The sequence below is a fragment of the Pantherophis guttatus genome, chromosome 1 (genome assembly GCF_059756535.1).
Source record: "Pantherophis guttatus breed Tessera chromosome 1, ASM5975653v1, whole genome shotgun sequence".
In the NCBI taxonomy this organism is placed as follows: Eukaryota; Metazoa; Chordata; class Lepidosauria; order Squamata; family Colubridae; genus Pantherophis; species Pantherophis guttatus.
Window position 1 is genome coordinate 119730579 of NC_142063.1, and position 17339 is coordinate 119747917.

The 17339-nt window shown below is 41.3% G+C and overlaps 1 protein-coding gene across 3 annotated transcripts in view; it reads right to left on the reverse strand.

Moving 5' to 3' along the window:
• Positions 1–16795, reverse strand: part of VIL1 (villin 1) — a 39106-nt gene extending 22311 nt beyond the window's left edge. Inside the window, exons 1-4 of one of the 3 annotated variants that reach the window (XM_034433700.3) lie at positions 16703–16795; positions 6354–6457; positions 6118–6255; positions 2593–2686 (exon numbers count right to left, since the gene is read on the reverse strand). In XM_034433700.3, coding sequence (XP_034289591.2) covers positions 2593–2686; positions 6118–6239 — 216 coding nt within the window. In that variant the 5' untranslated portion in view covers positions 6240–6255; positions 6354–6457; positions 16703–16795. Of the gene's footprint in view, positions 1–2592; positions 2687–6117; positions 6256–6353; positions 6599–16702 lie in introns of those variants that run through there. The other 2 variants (XM_034433699.3, XM_034433701.3) reach the window with 2 other exon arrangements.
• Positions 16796–17339: the final 544 nt, after the last annotated feature.

The window sequence follows — 17339 nt, forward strand, 5'->3', positions numbered from 1 at the left end:
GATGTTAAATGCTGCCTTAGTAGGAGGCATTAGCCTTCTACGCCACTCAGGCTCCTTACCCATCCTTCTCCTTCAGAGAATTTCCCCCCCCCCTTTTTTTTTTTTGTTTTACAGGATCTCTTGAAAGTCCTAGTTTTTCTTCATGGGGAAGGAGGGGAGAGTGATACAGAATAACATTCCCAGCCATTTTTGATTTATTTATGCAATTTCATATTACCTGAGTGTTAGACGGCTCTAAGCCATTTATACTTCAACAATGCACATCATTAAAACCAGTTATCGAAACAACACAACAGTCATCATTGTGTAAAATAACAAGCACTGTACAATGCACTCATTGTCCATCAACGTTCATTCACAGCGTCGCATTCTTGTTCTCTGAAGGCATTTCAGAATAAGGGTTTTTTTAAAAAAGATTTTTTTTTTAATGAGCCACCACAAGGGAAGGGGCTGTTCTTGGCCCTGAATGGAGCTGTTTCATAGGAGGAGAGCCTCCACCAACATGCCCACTTCCCTGTTCCCACTGGTCAGGTCACAAGCAAACAAGCTTGGAATTGGCTAATAAAGCTTGATCGTTTTGCTTAGCCGCAAAATGAGATCCAATTTATTTTAGAAAACCATGCATGCAAATAGCATCTGCTGGCCTGGAACCCAGAGATGTTGAAAGAATTGTGCTGGTCAACACGATGGGATAATTCAATCGTGGTTTTTTTTTCCCCCCCTGCTGTACTTGCAGGAGGATCCTTTCTTTAAAGCCGCCTTTTGCATGGAGAGAGAAACCCCTTCGGTCTGCCATGAGGACTATCCTAACTTGACTGCAAAAATCCAGGAAGTCTCTAGGTGGCATCAAGGCCTTTGCTACCAATTAATAGTTGCCTGGATTTTACAGCCCATACAGATAGCCTGGGGGTGGGGTCTGATCTTATCAGCTGAAAACTGACAGCCCAGGTTCGAGACCCAAAATGCTGCATCATGAAGGAGTGAGCTCCTGTTACTTGCTCCAACTCCTGCCCACAGCAGTTTGAAAGCATGCAAGTGCGAGCAGATAAAAAGGTACCACTTTGGTGGGAAGGTAACAATGAATCATGTGCCTCATCGTATAGCCATGCTGGCCACATGATCACAGAAATGTCTTTGAACAATAACTAGAGCCGAGGTGGCGCAGTGGTTAAGAGTGCAGTACTGCAGCTACTTTAGCTGACTGCTAGTTCAGCAGATCAGCGGATCAAATCTCACTGGCTCAAGGTTGACTTCCATCCTTCTGAGGTGGGTAAAATGAGGACCCAGATTGTTGGGGGCAATATGCTATTTGGTGTAAGCTGCCCAGAGTCCTCGGAGAGTGGGCGGCATAGAAATATGACAAATAAATAAATAAATAAATAAATAAATAAATAAACAAACAAACAAACAAACAAATAAATAAATAAATAAATAAAGTCTGGATCCCTGGGCTAAGAAATGGAGATGAGCATACACACACACACATACACACCAGAATCAGATAGACTGGACAGGGAAAAAACCCTTCATTTTTACCTTATAGGTAGTCCTTGACTTACTATCATAACTGAGACCAGAATTTCCATCGTTAAGCAAGGCAAATTTTAAATAAGTTGCACCCAATTTTACAACCTTTCTTTGCCATTGTTGTTAAGCGAACCATTGCAATGGTTAAGTGAATGTTGTGGCCTTTAAGCAAATCCAGCATTCCCTATTGACTTTGCTTGCCAGAATTTGGCCAGGAAGGTAGGGATCCCATAACCTCAAGAGGCTGCAAACATTGTTAAGTATATGCCAGATGCCAAGCACCCAAATTTTGATCACATGACCACGGGGCGTGAGGACTGGTTGGAAGTCACGCTTTTCAGTGCACTTGTCATTTTGAACAGTCATTAAATGAAGGGTTGTAGGTCAAGGTATAAGGTAGCCCTGCTTAGCATACTTTACTCCATAGAGCAGGCTAGTCACAAGAGGCTTCCTGTATAAATGTCAAATATGTAGAGCAGAATTGATTTGGGAACCATGTCAAGAAGATGGAAGGAGGGTGGGGCAGCACTTTAGGCCTGCTGAGTCTTAACCCTTTCCCTGACATGTTTACAATTTTTTCCCCTGAAAATTATTTCCCATAAAACATGCCTGAATTATTTCTTAAAATAGCGGATTAACTACCAGCCGTTGGGTTCCTAGTGTAAACAGTTCCTTCTCTTTTTTCCCCCAGTTTGCATTAGTTTTTGCTGTTATGATTACAATCCATACTAAAATTACTATAAAAGCCTAACAGATAAGGCCAAAATAAGCATTTAAATTTGAATTTATTAAATGTAGCCAGTATGTTCAGTCTTGTGTTTTAAAGAATCCCTTTTTCTGTAATATTAATATTAGATTTTGGTAACACCTTTTTGATTTTCCTGAGGCTGGCTCCACGCTTTGGGAAGCTACAAGCTGGATAGCTCTTGTGGAATACTTTGATGTAAAATCGCCACCAACTAGTTTCTTCTACATGAACATCGGCCCATCTGTTCTATGGAGTACTGTCCATCCATCCACGTGTGAATATGCACATTTTTTGTGCATATTCACATTCATTCTCACCTCAATTCTCCATATTTGAAGTCCAGGTGTGGTTTTGTTCAGAGTCTTGGTGACTTTGGTATTAAGTTCCGGCATGGTGACTAATCCTTTGTAGCTGGATTTGGACAGGGAATGGAAAAGAACATTAGCAACAGCCCAGGTCAAAAATAGTATGTTCCAAATGACGTTTGAACTTTCTAGATGTAACTCAGACAGCCTTGGGAATCCACAAGCTTCATCTCTACAGTACTCAATTCTAATTAGTTGGATATTGTGAATTAACTTTTTTTTTTTTTTAAACGACAAACACGGAATATCTTACCATTTGTATTCATTCAGCTCATGCCCTTAAATGAATGCTTCACACTTCCTTGGGATGCTAAACCTGTACAGCTTGAGCATCAATAGTTAGCAATTCCAGTTTTGGAGAATTACAATCTTAATTATTAGGTAGATGAACTCAGTGAAGTATGCATCTTAAGAGAGACTGAGAGCACACAAGGTTTTGTCTTTAACTACTCTGTGAGTTTCTGGGCATTCCTTTAAGCATCCTTGGGAATTTTCCAGTAAGGAGAAAATTTCCAATGTAGGATATAATTATCCATGTGCTTAATACACAGTACTGCTGGAGGACCTTTGCGTAGTTTCCTTATGTATGTGCTTTTTCAGTAACATACCATAACAGAAACACAGTATACAAATCTTAAAAATAGATTTAATATGCTTGGAAGACACTATCTTTTTGTTGTCGTTGTGCATTTGACAATTTCAGATAATTTCTGAGGAAAAGAATCCCAAATTCTGGAAAAGGAGCATGGAAATCTGCTTTATATCAAGACAAATTACTGATTCATTTAATTCAATATTGTCTTCGTTGACTGGCAGCATGATTTCAGATGGGAATCTCGTCCAGCATTATCTGGAGAGGTCAGAAATTACATTTGGGACTTCCCACTTGCACTCCTGAGCTGTACTCATTCCCTCACTCTTGGAAACATTAATAAATATTCTCTGGAATATAGCAGCAGAATCAGTGGGAATCAGAGGTGGTATTCAGCAGGTTCTGACCAGTTCTGGAGAACCGGTAGTGGAAATTTTGAATAGTTTGGAGAACCAGTAAATACCACCTCTGACTGGCCCCGCCCCCATCTATTTTCTCCCAAGTCCCAGCTGATCGGGAGGAAATGGGGATTTTGCAGTAACCTTCTCCTGGAGTGGGGAGGGAATAGAGATTTTACAGTATCCTTCCCCTGCCACACCCACCAAGCAACGCCCACAGAACCGGTAGTAAAAAAATTTGAAACCCACCACTGGTGGGAATATCTTTTGCAATGCAATGGGGAGAGGTTGCTCTGCCTGGTATGGTTTGCTATCATGTTGACAATGAGCAACTTTCGTCATTGGCTAACATAATACAATTTTTGAATTGCTTCAGTTTTAAACCATTGAAATCTTTTTCTCAAAGTAGCTGAACTTTATATCAGGGCTCAATATAAGAAGTAGGGATAATCAACTGTGGTGATAACAGCTAGTCCTTGACTTACAGCCATTTATTTAGTGACCATTTGAAGTTACTACGGCACTGAAAAAAGTGACAGTTTTTCATCTGTATGACGGTTGCAGCATCCCCATGGTCACATGATCAACATTTGGATGCTTGGCAACTGGCATGTATTTACGACAGTTGCAGTGTCTCTGGGTCATGACCTTCAAATGGAGCTAGATCCACTTAAGAACCACATTACTGTTTTACAAATGCAGTGATTCACTGTGGCATGAAAGGTCATAAAATGAGGCAAAACTGACTTAATCATTGTCTTGCTTAGGTACAGAAATGTTGGGTTCAATTGTGGTCATAAGTCAAAGATTACCTGTATAGTTAAACCTGACTGATAAGAGAGACTTAAAAGTGTCAGCTGTTGTTGGAGAACTCACTTTCCAATATCTGTCAAACCATTACCCATCTGTGGGTTGTAATAGGGCAAATCTAAACAAATGCAGCTATTATCTTATTAGACTCCCTAATTCTCAAACAACAGTCTTCAGAGGAACCTCCTTACAATCCTACGGAGAGGTTCATTCACTTGGTTCCTTCTGAATCTGAGACTCTTCATTCTGCAATTATTATTATTTTTTTTTGCCAATTCCCTTTCATCCAAAGCATGACCCAACACATCTATGGCCTATGGGAAGCTTCTTCCTTCCTTCCTGAATGTGACTCTTCCCTTCTCCCTCCAAAGGTCCACACCACTTCTCCAGCTAGACCGTGTGGCTGGCCTTTGTGCTAACACAAATTTAAAAGGGGTCCTCGCAAGGGTGAAATCCAGCAGGTTCTGACAGGTTCTGGAGAACCGGTAGCGGAAATTTTGAGCAGTTTGGAGAACCGGCAAATACCACCTCTGGCTGGCCCCAGAGTGGGGTGGGAATGGAGATTTTGCAATATCCTTCCCCTGCCATGTCCCCAAGTCACGCCCCCAAGCCACACCACACCCCCCAACCACGCCCACAGAACCAGTAATAAAAAAAATTGGATTTCACCACTGGGTCCTTGGTGCTCTCTGACCTCCCTTGTCTTCTTGCAGAGGTTTCATTACCCAAACTAGGTAACATCATAAGTGCACTGATGCTGTTATCTAGTTTAGGTAATGAAACCTCTGCAAGGAAACAAGTGAGGTCAGAGAGCACCAAGGACCCCTCACTTCAACCCTGAGCTACAAATATTCTCCTTTTTTTGGTACAAAATTAAGAGTTATGCAGGAGGATTCTGCTATCATCAATTCAGAAAGGCTTCTCATCCTGGGAGAACCGATGACAGCATTGGAGCTCAAGAGACCACCTTCTGCCTCCGATAACCTCCCACCGGCCAATACGCTCCCACAGAGAGGGCCTCCTCAGGATGCTGTCTGTCAGGCAATGTCGGCTGGCGACCCCCTGGGGAAGAGCCTTCTCTGTGGGGGCACCCGCCCTCTGGAATGAGCTACCCCCAGGGATACGGCTGATCCCGGACCTCCGTACCTTCCGCCGGGCCCTGAAGACTTTTTTATTTCAGCAAGCCAGGCTGGGTTAAAAATCTTTTAATTGGGGAATTTTATGGGTAAGGGGTTTTAAATTGGGGAAGCCAAAGATAAATTTAATTTCGTTTTAAAGTATTTTAATATTTGTATTGTGTGTTTTTAATTTTGGCTGTTCACCGCCCCGAGTCCTTCGGGAGAGGGGGCGGTATAAAAATTTAAAAAATAAATAAATAAAATAATAAATAAAATAAAGAGATGACAGCAGCTCAAGAGAAACCTCCTGTTTGGATTGTAAAGCTTGTGGTTTTTCTCAGCTATCACACTGCAAACACACAGCTTTCAGTCCTTATCTTGGAGCACGGGCAACCCTGGTGTTATATAAACCAAGCTGGAGCAAGGACAAGCTGGGATCAGGCTCCACCAGAATGCAACAAACCCCCTCCCCTCAACCCACTCCCCACAGTTCCTGATCAGGCCCAGTGAGGCCGGTGCCAGGAGCTGTCTCTCTAGATCCCCAGAACAAACTTCTTACCTTGGCTGTGGTGTCTGCTTAGTGGGCACGCAGCACCTTGGAGAAAGACTGTGCCTGAACAGAGGAAGTGCCAGGGCGACCTTTGTTCCTTCCTTCCCTTTGTCGCCACCAGCCTTTGCCATATAAGGGCAGGAATGCCTAGGAAGGAAAGAAGGAGAGCCAAAGTCCCTGCAGATCCACCTGAGTTGTGTCCTTGGCCTGGGTAAGATCTAGCTTGCAATTGAAGGGCTACTCACCTGTCTTCTAGAGAAAACTTGCCTCACCTGTGACCTCCAGAGAAACAAAGGCAGCCTGCTTGCCACTTGATTTTGGTAACACCCCACCACCACGTTTTTCAATCCTGGTCAGAAAAGATGGATGGATTGAGTAGCTGAAAGTTTTGAGTGTCCTTGAGTAGCTGAAAGTTTGCCTTCAGACTGGCTGGTCATCATTTCACTGCATTTAATTTACTCTTCCTCCTTGGTCCTTGTCTTCCAAATTGCTAATTTGGAAATAACAAACCAGATGGTCAATTGCCCCACTGAGACTCAGGACGAATCATTTTCTTCATAATAGCAATATACTCCCCAAAGGAGTGATGCTTCTGTTTTTTAAAAAACATTATCATTCTGTTTGTCTTGTTTACTTTATATTATTCTTATGTTACTGTCATTTATTACTTATTAATTATATTTCTATCCTGCTTTTCTTCCAAGAGCTCAAGACAGCTTACTGGTATATAGGGCTATCCAGTAGTGGGATTCAAATAATTTAACAACTGGTTCTCTGCCCTAATGATTTCTTCCAACAACCAGTTCACCAAACTGCTCAGAAAGTTAACAACCGGTTCTCCCGAAGTGGTGCGAACTGGCTGAATCCCACCACTGGGGGTATCCCTGCAATTGATCGCCACAAGATTGTTGAGTGTGAGTTATTGGCCCAAAAGTTACACACTGAGTTTCCATGTGAAACTGGACCTTCCCAGGCTTAGTCCAATATTTTCACCATTATGGTTGTTTTGTGATTAGACAGGCTGGCAACCATTTTGTGAAAGAACATTCATGAGAATTAGGCTCACTTGTTATTATCTACCCTGTGGGCATAAATCTAATTTATGTGCTGTGGAAAAATTACTCAAGAGTAAAGATGATTACAAAAGATAAGTAGGCCAAAACTGTCCAATTGAAATACAGGTCCAGATTTTCCAAGAGTTAATAGCGTGCAAGAGTCCATGATGAATTAAATCAAATCAAATGTTTTTATTACGATCATAGATCAGAAACGAGTACAAGGCTGAACCATTGTCCTCTGGGAAAAGTTCAGTCTTTTTGGCTGAAGGTAGTAGTAGAACATCATAGGGAGGAGACAAAATGCCAAAGGAAACTTGACACGGTGTAGACCAGTGGCAAATACTTTCTCTGTGGCCTCAAATTGCAACAGCTCAACAACATCATATTACCAGTTAGTAAATCCAGTATTCTTAGTAATGTAAATGCAAATGATTCCTGCTTTGTCTTTAGAATATTTTATTTTCTTCTGTGACACCTGCCCTGTGGAGCATCATCTCCCACCACCACAGGTGAGACTGGCCCCATCCTACCCTATTTCCCCCAAAATAAGACATCCCCTGATAATAAGTCCAGTCGGGCTTTTGAGCGCATGGCAATAAGGCCAAGTGCTTATTTCAGGGTTCAAAAAAATATAAGACAGTCTTATTTTTGGGGAAACACGGTAGTTGTCATTTCAAATATCCCTCAAAACTTTAAGTGTCAACGGGCTTATGGGTCTGAAGGAAACGGTGATTTAATGAGGTGGTCTTATTGTTTTTAACATCTGATGCTCTCACTTAGCCTTTTAATAACAATAACATTTTAATAGTGGGTTTTTAAAAATATCATTTCATCTTTTTTATTGTATGCCACCCAAAGTCAGATTTTTGTGAGATAGGCAGCCACATAAATAGGATAAAGAAATAAATAAAATTGATCAAGTTTATGAATTTGATTTGATTTTGCAAAAACATTTTCCACAACATAAACATAACAATTGCAGGCGAGACGGGAAATGTCCTTTGGCACTTTTCATACAGCCTGTTCTTAACATAGTATACTCTTTCAGGATAATAGTATCTATATTTGCTGTACAATGGCATTCATGAGAGAGTGTACATCTTTTCTCTTTTACCCCGAAAGGTTATAGTTTATTCTCATTTCGGTTCTAGAATCTAGTGTTACAGCTCTTCCTGGATTGTATCATTTTAGAGGACTGGAAGAAAAATGATCTTTTGAAAATCAATAGATATAAAGAGGGAACTATTCTCTGTCCAAAGTTTTCTCTGTCCAAGAGCAGGGAAGGAGGGAGGGAGGGAGAGAATTTGCAGAAGGGAAATCTCTGTGGAAGAACTTTCAAATAAACTGAAGTGACTCTACTAACCTTGTGGATTAGGCCTACCACATAATTTAGTAACCCATTGTCCTCAAGTCCTCTATGGTTCTTTGAACATATACTGAATTGTTACATAAAGGCCAGAGGATATACATAAACATAGGGACATATATTTCTTTGTAAATGTAAGAAAAGACTCTGTTTATCTTATCTTCACCATTAAGATAGCAGAAATAAATCACCAAATGAAATTCTTACAGTTGCTAATTTCTATTAACTCCCTGGGTCAGCAAGCAGAAGGCTTACTGAAAAGCAAAACTGACCAAGTTTTTTATTATTATTATTTGATTTATATGCTGCCCTTCTCCGGAGACTCAGGGCGGCTTACAATGCGTTAAGCAATAGCCTTCATACTTTTGTATATTTATACAAAGTCAGCTTATTGCCCCCACAAACTGGGTCCTCAATTTACCCACCTTAGAAAGGATGGAAGGCTGAGTCAACCTTGAGCCTGGTGAGATTCGAACTTACAGTAACTGCAGACAGCTGGTGTTAATCACAATGCTATTAGTCTGCTAAGCCACCAGGCCCGTTGAGGACTTCTTGTAATGGCATATACCCGTGATGGTGAACCTATGGTCTCTGCCACGCATGTATGGGGGTGGGGTGCGTGCGGGTGGGTGGATGGATGGAAGCACGCATGCAGGGGGGCCACACACACATGCGCAGGGCATGTGCGGGGTCTCACGCATTGCATTTGGGGGGTTCGGGTGCACTCTCGCGCGCACTTTGGCCACTCGGTCCAGAAAAGGTTAGCCATCACTGGCATATATAGAACATTTAGGTTCAGTGCAAAAATAGCTCTTCCTTACCCAGAAATCTTTGTGGACAGAATAGTCTACTCAGAAGGAACCTCTGCCTACCCATTCACTTTTTCCAGTGTAAGGAACCACATATTTGTTGAGTTCACCCCGCTTCGGGCGAACCGGTACTGGCGGCAGTGGGAGGCTCCACCCACCCACCCAGGCATCATCAGAAACGCTCTGCGCATGCACAGAAGCTCCGCATGCTCGCAAAGCGAGTGCACTTGCCTGCACACTACCGACAGCAAACTGGTAGCCCCGGGATTTGAATACCACACCTGTTCTTGGTGTCCTCTGAAGAAGATTCCCTTTCTGCAGACATTTCATTACCAAGTTAGGTAACATCATCAGTAAAGAAGCAAGCTCCAAAAACAACAAGAAACAATTCAGCCCTGAGTATTATTTGTTCTCCACTATGATGCCACAAGCAATAAGGAGCAGCCAGATCATGAGTATCTATAATATAGGGACATTGTCTGATGATATGCGATTTTCCTATAATGGTAAAATCAGATACAGAAGATAAGGATTTGTAATGATTATATGGAAGACAAAAACCACCTGGACATATAGGGATTAGTTGGACTGGAATCTGTGGAAACTCAGCTATTCCCCCCTAGCTATGGAAATTCACTGGGCTGATATTTTAATAGTATTGTGTTATGTAAAAAATGCAAGGAAAGAGCATTATGTATGTTGTCTTAAGCACCTGAAGGAAAGACAAGGTACAAATCTAATGAATGAATAAAAGAATTGTGACAACTGAGTTTGTCATGTAAGGATAACAAAGAATGCACTGTTAACATTCTTTCACTGCTACTGTCAAAATTGCTAGTTCTTTGAGTTTGTCTTTCAAGGTTTAAAAGTTTGGGAGAATGGAATACGTACACATCTCTTCCTAAAAATGGGAGACATGACATGTATTCCAAAATGACTAATTTGCACTCATACTAGCTAATAAATTTGCAAAGATACTCCTTTGCAAATGGGTGGTTTTCATGGTCAAAACCTAGGAAAAGTTCACCTTGTCTTAAGAAACCAAAAATCTAAGAAGAGACAGGAGAATTTACAGGTCAAAATAGTGGGAGTTCTGATTTGAAAAAAAAAAAATACTAGCCAGTAACTGTGTTATTCTTTTGTGCTATTATTTTACTAACCATCAATCTCACAAAACTGAAATCAAGATCATGAGCGTGGTGTGTTCAAAAATGACATTTAGTGAGTTCCTCAGTGCAAATCAGAGGTGGGTTTCAGCAGGTTCTGACCAGTTCTGGAAAACCGGTAGCGGAAATTTTGAGTAGTTCGGAGAACCGGTAGTAAAAATTCTGACTGGCCCCACCCCCATCTATTCTCTGCCTCCCAAGTCCCAGCTGATTGGGAGGAAATGGGGATTTTGCAGTATCCTTCCCTTGGAGTGGGGTGGGAATGGAGATTTTACAGTATCCTTCCCCTGGCACATCCACCAAGCCACGCCCACCAAGCCATGCCCACAGAACTGGTAGAAAAAAAATTTGAAACCCACCACTGGTGCAAATAGTCTAACTTCCATGTTGCCAATAACAGAGAGAATGGGAGGGGACAGACAAAAGAGAGAGAGATGTCCCTTGTTACGAAGTTAAGTACACACCCAGAGTAGAAAGATCACATCTTAAAAGTAACCCTTCAAGGGAGAGGCTGAGCAACTTCAACAAGTATGGGAGAACGAGGATCCAGAATTGATAATTAAAGGGCAATGTAAGAGGGATTTTCTTTGAGTATTTCTTTAAAAGGAGAAGATCTGGTAGAGTTGTTTTCTAAGCCAAAATGATAGTTTGGGAGTTTCAAGGAACATCCTGGCTTCAGAAAGAGGCATCTGTTTTCTGGTGGTTAACCCACCCACTTATTCCAATACCAACCAGCTGTTCCTCCTTTTATGGCACCAATAAAAATAAACAGCAAATGGAGAAGAGAAAACATTTACGATGTTGACTCTGCCCAAGCCTGTGGACTCTCTACTTTCTTTTACAACAGCTTAGAAGTTAATTAAAGCATGAAAAGAGCCAGATAGTTAATGGACCCTACATCTCATTATATTTCTGGAATAACCTTTTTCTCAGTTAACTTTGTCCTTGATGCTTACCTAGAAATGTCCATTCAAACTTCCAGACTCATGTTGGTAGATACTATTGTGCAAAGGGATATCTGGTGGGTTATCCTGAGCTACAACAAGAGTGCATTTAAAGAGAAGGCATGCACATGGACACAGATAAAAAATTGCATTGTGTGGAAAATGGAAACAAAGGTAAATAAAGTAGATGTGGAAGAGCATAAAAATGGACAGATGACTGAGCTGTCCAAACAACTAAATAAACGCAAAGGGTTGGAGACAAATTAAAACTAACAGCCGAAAAAACTAATATTCTGATACCTTTAAGGCTGATTTTATTTATTTATTTATTTATTTATTTATTTATTTATTTATTTATTTATTTATTTATTTATTTATTTATTTATTCAATTTCTGTATCTGCCCATCTCAATCCAATTGACTTATTATAGTATAAGCTTTTGTGAACTACCATCTACAATTGTCAAACACAGAGAAATATTCTGTAACGTTCATCACTGAATTGGAAGAACGTATATAATAGAAACTGGAGAAATTGGAGGAAAATGAAATGTAAAGACTGTGAAATTGTCTCTCAGTGCTAACTACTAAAGATAAACAACTGGGTGTGACTGAGACACTCCTGCACTGATGTGCTGATTCCAATAATGGACAGTTCCACTCAGCCACTGGCCTCTGACCTTTTATTTATTTATTGTATTTATTTATTGGTTCGATTTATATGCCGCCCTTCTCCGGAGACTCAGGGCGGCTTATAATGCGTTAAGCAATAGCTTTCATACTTTTGTATATACCTGCTTAGTAGGGCTTTCGGGGCCCCACTAAGCGGTGTTCTTTTTTATACAAAGTCAGCTTATTGCCCCCACAAACCGGGTCCTCATTTTACCTACCTCAGAAGGATGGAAGGCTGAATCAACCTTCAGCCTGGTGAGATTTGAACTTGCAGTAATTGCAGGCAGCTGGTGTACTAAACAGCACTTTAGTCTGCTGCGCCACCAAGGCTCTTAACCTCAGCAACAAGTTCATGGCCACACACAAAGATCCACACTCTTGCTTTGTAGGGAGGGGAGCACAAAAATTTAGTTACGGTAGCTTTCATGCCTGCGGGGGTATACGGATGTTATTTCTTTATTGCATTTCCTTCTTTGAGGACATCCTGCTCTGTCATAGCTGTACAAGGAGAGCAGCAAAACTTCCACTCCAGTTGCTCCTAAAAAAATGGCCCTGGGGATAGGGTGGAGTAGGTGAGAAATGGTGTCTAGGTATTTCAGCATTTTGCCTTTAGAAGGGAGGGGAAAATCTTGGAGGTGGGCCAAGGTGACAATTCCCACCAATCAGCGGTAAAATCCACTTACCTTCACTACCGGTTTGGGAACGGGAGTAGTGGTGGGTTGCCCCTGGTTCGGACCGGTTCTATAGAACCGGTAGTAAAACCAGTGGGAGGCTCTGCCCAATGACCCTGACATCATCAGGAGCGATCTGTGTATGCGCAGAAGCAAGACGCGTGCACGAGCGAAGCAAGCGTGTGCACACAATCCCCTTGTGAACCAGTAGTAAAGATAAGTAGAACCCACCTCTGAACGGGAGCATATTATGTGCGTGCACGCTATGCATGCATGCCTCTTCTGCGCATGCACAGAGCCTTCTGTACATGCGGAGAGGGTCAAAAATGGGATGTAATGATGTCCCAGTGGGTGGGCGGAGCCTCCCACTGCCGGCACTATAGGTTCGCGCAAGCCGGATAGATCTGGCTGGATTTCACTGCTGCCATCAATGCAATATCAGTCACCTTGCAACTCAAAAACCTCCAAAGCTGCCTTTATCACCCATCCTTTACAGCACTAACTGGCAGAAATTAACAGATTCCAGAGTGGTGTAGTCTTTGCATATGGAAAGGGCCTTCAAATGTATTCCATTCCTCTTAAATGGTCAATTTCAATGCTCTCTAAAATTAATAAACAGATAAATATAAAATGGCAATTTGGCAAGACAACTGTTCGTTTTAATAGGTCTCCAGGTAACAATGAAGTGGGGATTATGTGACATGGTGTTACTTTCAGCAACACTTTCAAGGTTTACAGAAAAATGCTTGTTTCTGTTGCCCTCGGCATTACTGGCCTTAACTGGTCCGCACAGCTGTTTTAGCCATGAAAATCAACAACAGAAGACTTTTCTTTTTACTAAGATGTCTATGAGTTTCTGCAATGTTTCTAGTTTTAATTCCCTGTTGAAATGTAGATGGTATATTAATTATATGTTAGTTTTGGAGTTTTGGAAATAGGTGACTATACACTGGAGTAAATTAAACTCTCTCCTTTTCATATACTACATGCAGGCTTACTTTTGTCCACGGCTAGCCTAAGCAATATGATACCCTCCCAATAATTTGGATTTCAATTCCCATTTACCGTATGATATGGTTAATGGCAAAGGAGAGGAGAATTATGATTTGAGATCTCTGGAAGATACCTGGAGGGTTATCTCAAGTCTATGTTAGTTGTTTAAAACAGAAGTCCCCCAACCCCTGGTCCATGGCCATCTACCGGGCCACAGCCTGTTCTGGACGAGCGCATGTGTGCGCAATTGCATTTGTGAAAGTGGCATGCGCACACATACACACAAAACCATCCCCTCTCCTTCCCCTCAGTACTGCTGTCTTGGCCAGTCTGCCAAACCAGAAAGATTGGGGAACTCTGGATTAAAACATCAGCCGTTAACTTTTCACAAGGTAGACTGTTTTGCCTATTGATCTATTTCTGTTTCAGATGTTCTCATGAGTGAGAAAATTCAGCGATTCACACAACATGCAAAACCACGAATTACTTAACCGTATTATCGTCTAGATTATTCTTAGCTGGATTTGTATAATCAGCTGTGCCCAAACCAAGCAAACCACATTTTGGCTTGTTTGTACGTATAAAGCCATCCACTCTCTGAACAAAAGAAAATACCTTCCAGGGCTGTGATAGGCTTGATTTTGTGGGTCAAGCACACATGAAAAATCACACATGACTAGAAGCATGACATCCAGTGGATCAGCTGGGTATAATCTCTAAAAAGAACTTCAAAGTTGCGCAGTATGAGATGGAGGAAGTTGGAGCCTGAGAAAAATAATAGGTACTAAGTAACATCCTCTGCCTGGCCCAATTTCTCTTTTAAGATTCTTCATACGATTCCCTAAAATGACTATTTATCATAGCAATTAAAAACAAGATAATAAAAAGATAGTTAAGTTGTGTTTGTGCTGATTGTGTTGCTATTTTTCTCTAGCAGGCACTAGAATTTTGTTCAATCACCTTTCCTAAACTCCTCACAAAGTGAGGATTTTAGTTTAATGCTCAGCTTTCTGTTTCTGTCATTCATTCAAACAGCTACATTTCTCCTTTCTGTCTGAGAGATCACCATAACTATGAGCAGGTAGCATTAGAAACTAATGGGGAAAGTGGTGATCCTCCAGATATGGCAAGACTCCAACTCCCATCAGTCTGGGTGCCAATGTAGGGAGGATAGAAGTTCTAGTTTAATCAAATTCGGAGGAATTCCTTGCAAAAGTGCCGTTAAATATGTTAATTTGCCTACCATCCACATACGTTTAGTAAGGACCAAACACAAAGAGCAGCCCATTGTGTATATCCACCCTGTGGCTTGACTACTGCAATGCTGTCGGCCTTTGAAGATCATCCAGAAGCTTCAGCTAGTCCACAAAATGGTGATGTGAAGAATAATGGGCATGGCTCTGCTTCGCAAACTGCACTAGTTGTCAGTTGCTTCTGGGTGTAATTCAAGGTGCTGGTTGTTATCTGTAAAGCCTTATACAGCAATAGGGGCTGGTCATTGAAGGGCTGCCTGTTTTCCATGACATCTGTCCTGCTGATTCAATATTGCAAGTTCAGTGCATTCTGTGTTCCTTCAATTAAAGCACATACCGGTAGTCCTCCACTTACAACAGTTCATTTAGTGTTCAAAGTTTCAACGGCACTGAAAAAAGAGGCTGGATTTGGCATTTTTATCCATCTATCGAGTCCTTGCTAAGAACCTGGGATAGCCAGATGTTATTATTTAATATTAAAGCTGCAGGAATGTAAGCTGCTTCAAGTAAAGCTGCCTTTTGTAATTGACTGGTGGTGATTTTGTCAATGCTGATGCTGTTCAAAGATCTCCAGATGTTTTTGAATTGTATCCAAGGCGCTTTTTATTATTCTTTCTTTCTTTCTTTCTTTCTTTCTTTCTTTCTTTCTTTCTTTCTTTCTTTCTTTCTTTCTTTCTTTCTTTCTTTCTTTCCATAGTTATTCTTCTTCTATTTGCAGGTCTTTGTTTTTTGTGATTTTTTCCAGGTTTTTTGTCTTCCTTTCTGCTGTCTCTGGTACTATAACACCCACTATTCAGACTTTTTTGTCTTTCTTATCAACAATTGTCAAATCTGTAGTATTATGTGGCTTATTATTATTATTCTAATGGATTTTCTAGATCAAGAAAATCCATAACTGTTGCCAGCACCTTACTGAGGTTGTCTAGATTGGAAGCTAAGTAGAGTTGGAACAGGTTACTACTCAGAAGAGAGACAACTGGGGCTATAGGATGAATTTGGAAACTGAATAAGATCTTGCAAGAAAGATGTGGCAAAAAAAACTTTTGCACTGTTGTGAAGAAAGTAATATATTTCTCCATGAAGTCGTGAGAGCAACTTGAAAGAAACTTTTAGTGCAGACTGAGTCACTAAAGTTGAGGTTATTCCTCTAACTCTTAATCAGAAGGAGTTGGAAGTAAGCTATATCTCACGAAAAAGTATGCCTTTTAGTAAAAGTTGTTAGTCTGAAAAAGACCTACCATCCAGATTGCTTCTGATTTTGAGCTGTCCTAGCTAGACTAACATGGCCCTTCTCCTACAATGTCCTCTAGCCCTTGAATTAGCAGTTTTTTTCTGCTAATAATTCTTGATTCTTCCTTCTATTATCCTATTTCTGAAACATATTCAGCCCTTGCCTGTAGCCATTTCTGCAAAGCCTCTTATCCTAAATTTCCCCCAATGTACACTGAATTTAGTTTTACAATGAATCAATGAGTCTGGTTGAAACATGGAAGGAAAACGCCTGGCCTATTCTTGTGCCTCGAAGCTGACAAATGAACCAGAGTTAAACATCCCACACCTGCCTCTCAAGCTGTGGTTAGGAGCACAGAGGAGGCCCATAACCTGGGAAAGACAACCCACCATTTGCATGAGGTAAAGGCAAAAAGTAGCCTTGCAGCTTACCTGGTGTTGTGGATGTCTGTTTTAAATTGCCCCCCAATATTAATTCTTTTCTGGAGTTTGTTGCTGGTTTTGGTTGCTATGCTCGCCTCTCAGTGAGGGAGAGAGAGAGAAAGAGAAAGAGAGAGAGAGAGCAACACAACCCTGAAAAAGGGAGGGGGAAAGCCAGTGGCCAAACCTTGGATTATGCCTGCTCCAGTAGACAACCATCTCTCTCTCTCTCTCTCTCTCTCTCTCTCACACACACACACACACACACACCACTTTGGTCTCTAATGAGCTGAATTCCACTAAGTACTTACTGAAAGATGGTGAAGCTAGGGAAAACAGTAGCCCATTAATGGGTTGTCTGTGTCTCTCTGTTTGTGTGTGTGTGTGTGTGTGTGTGTGTGTTTGCGAGACAATAATAGATAAAAAGAGGGACAGAGACAGATCAGAGGCTGAGAAGCAAACAAGGCAATGAATACAGAGTTTTGGGCTGCCTCTGATCGAATGAATGGCTGAGGTCAAACGCACAATAGAAAACACACAGAGATGCATTTGGCTTCAGTACTAGATTCAAATGGGTTCCACACTGTGGCTGGATCTTGGATCACAGTACAGGGTCCCTGCAGTTAAGATCTCCCTCCCCAAAATGTCT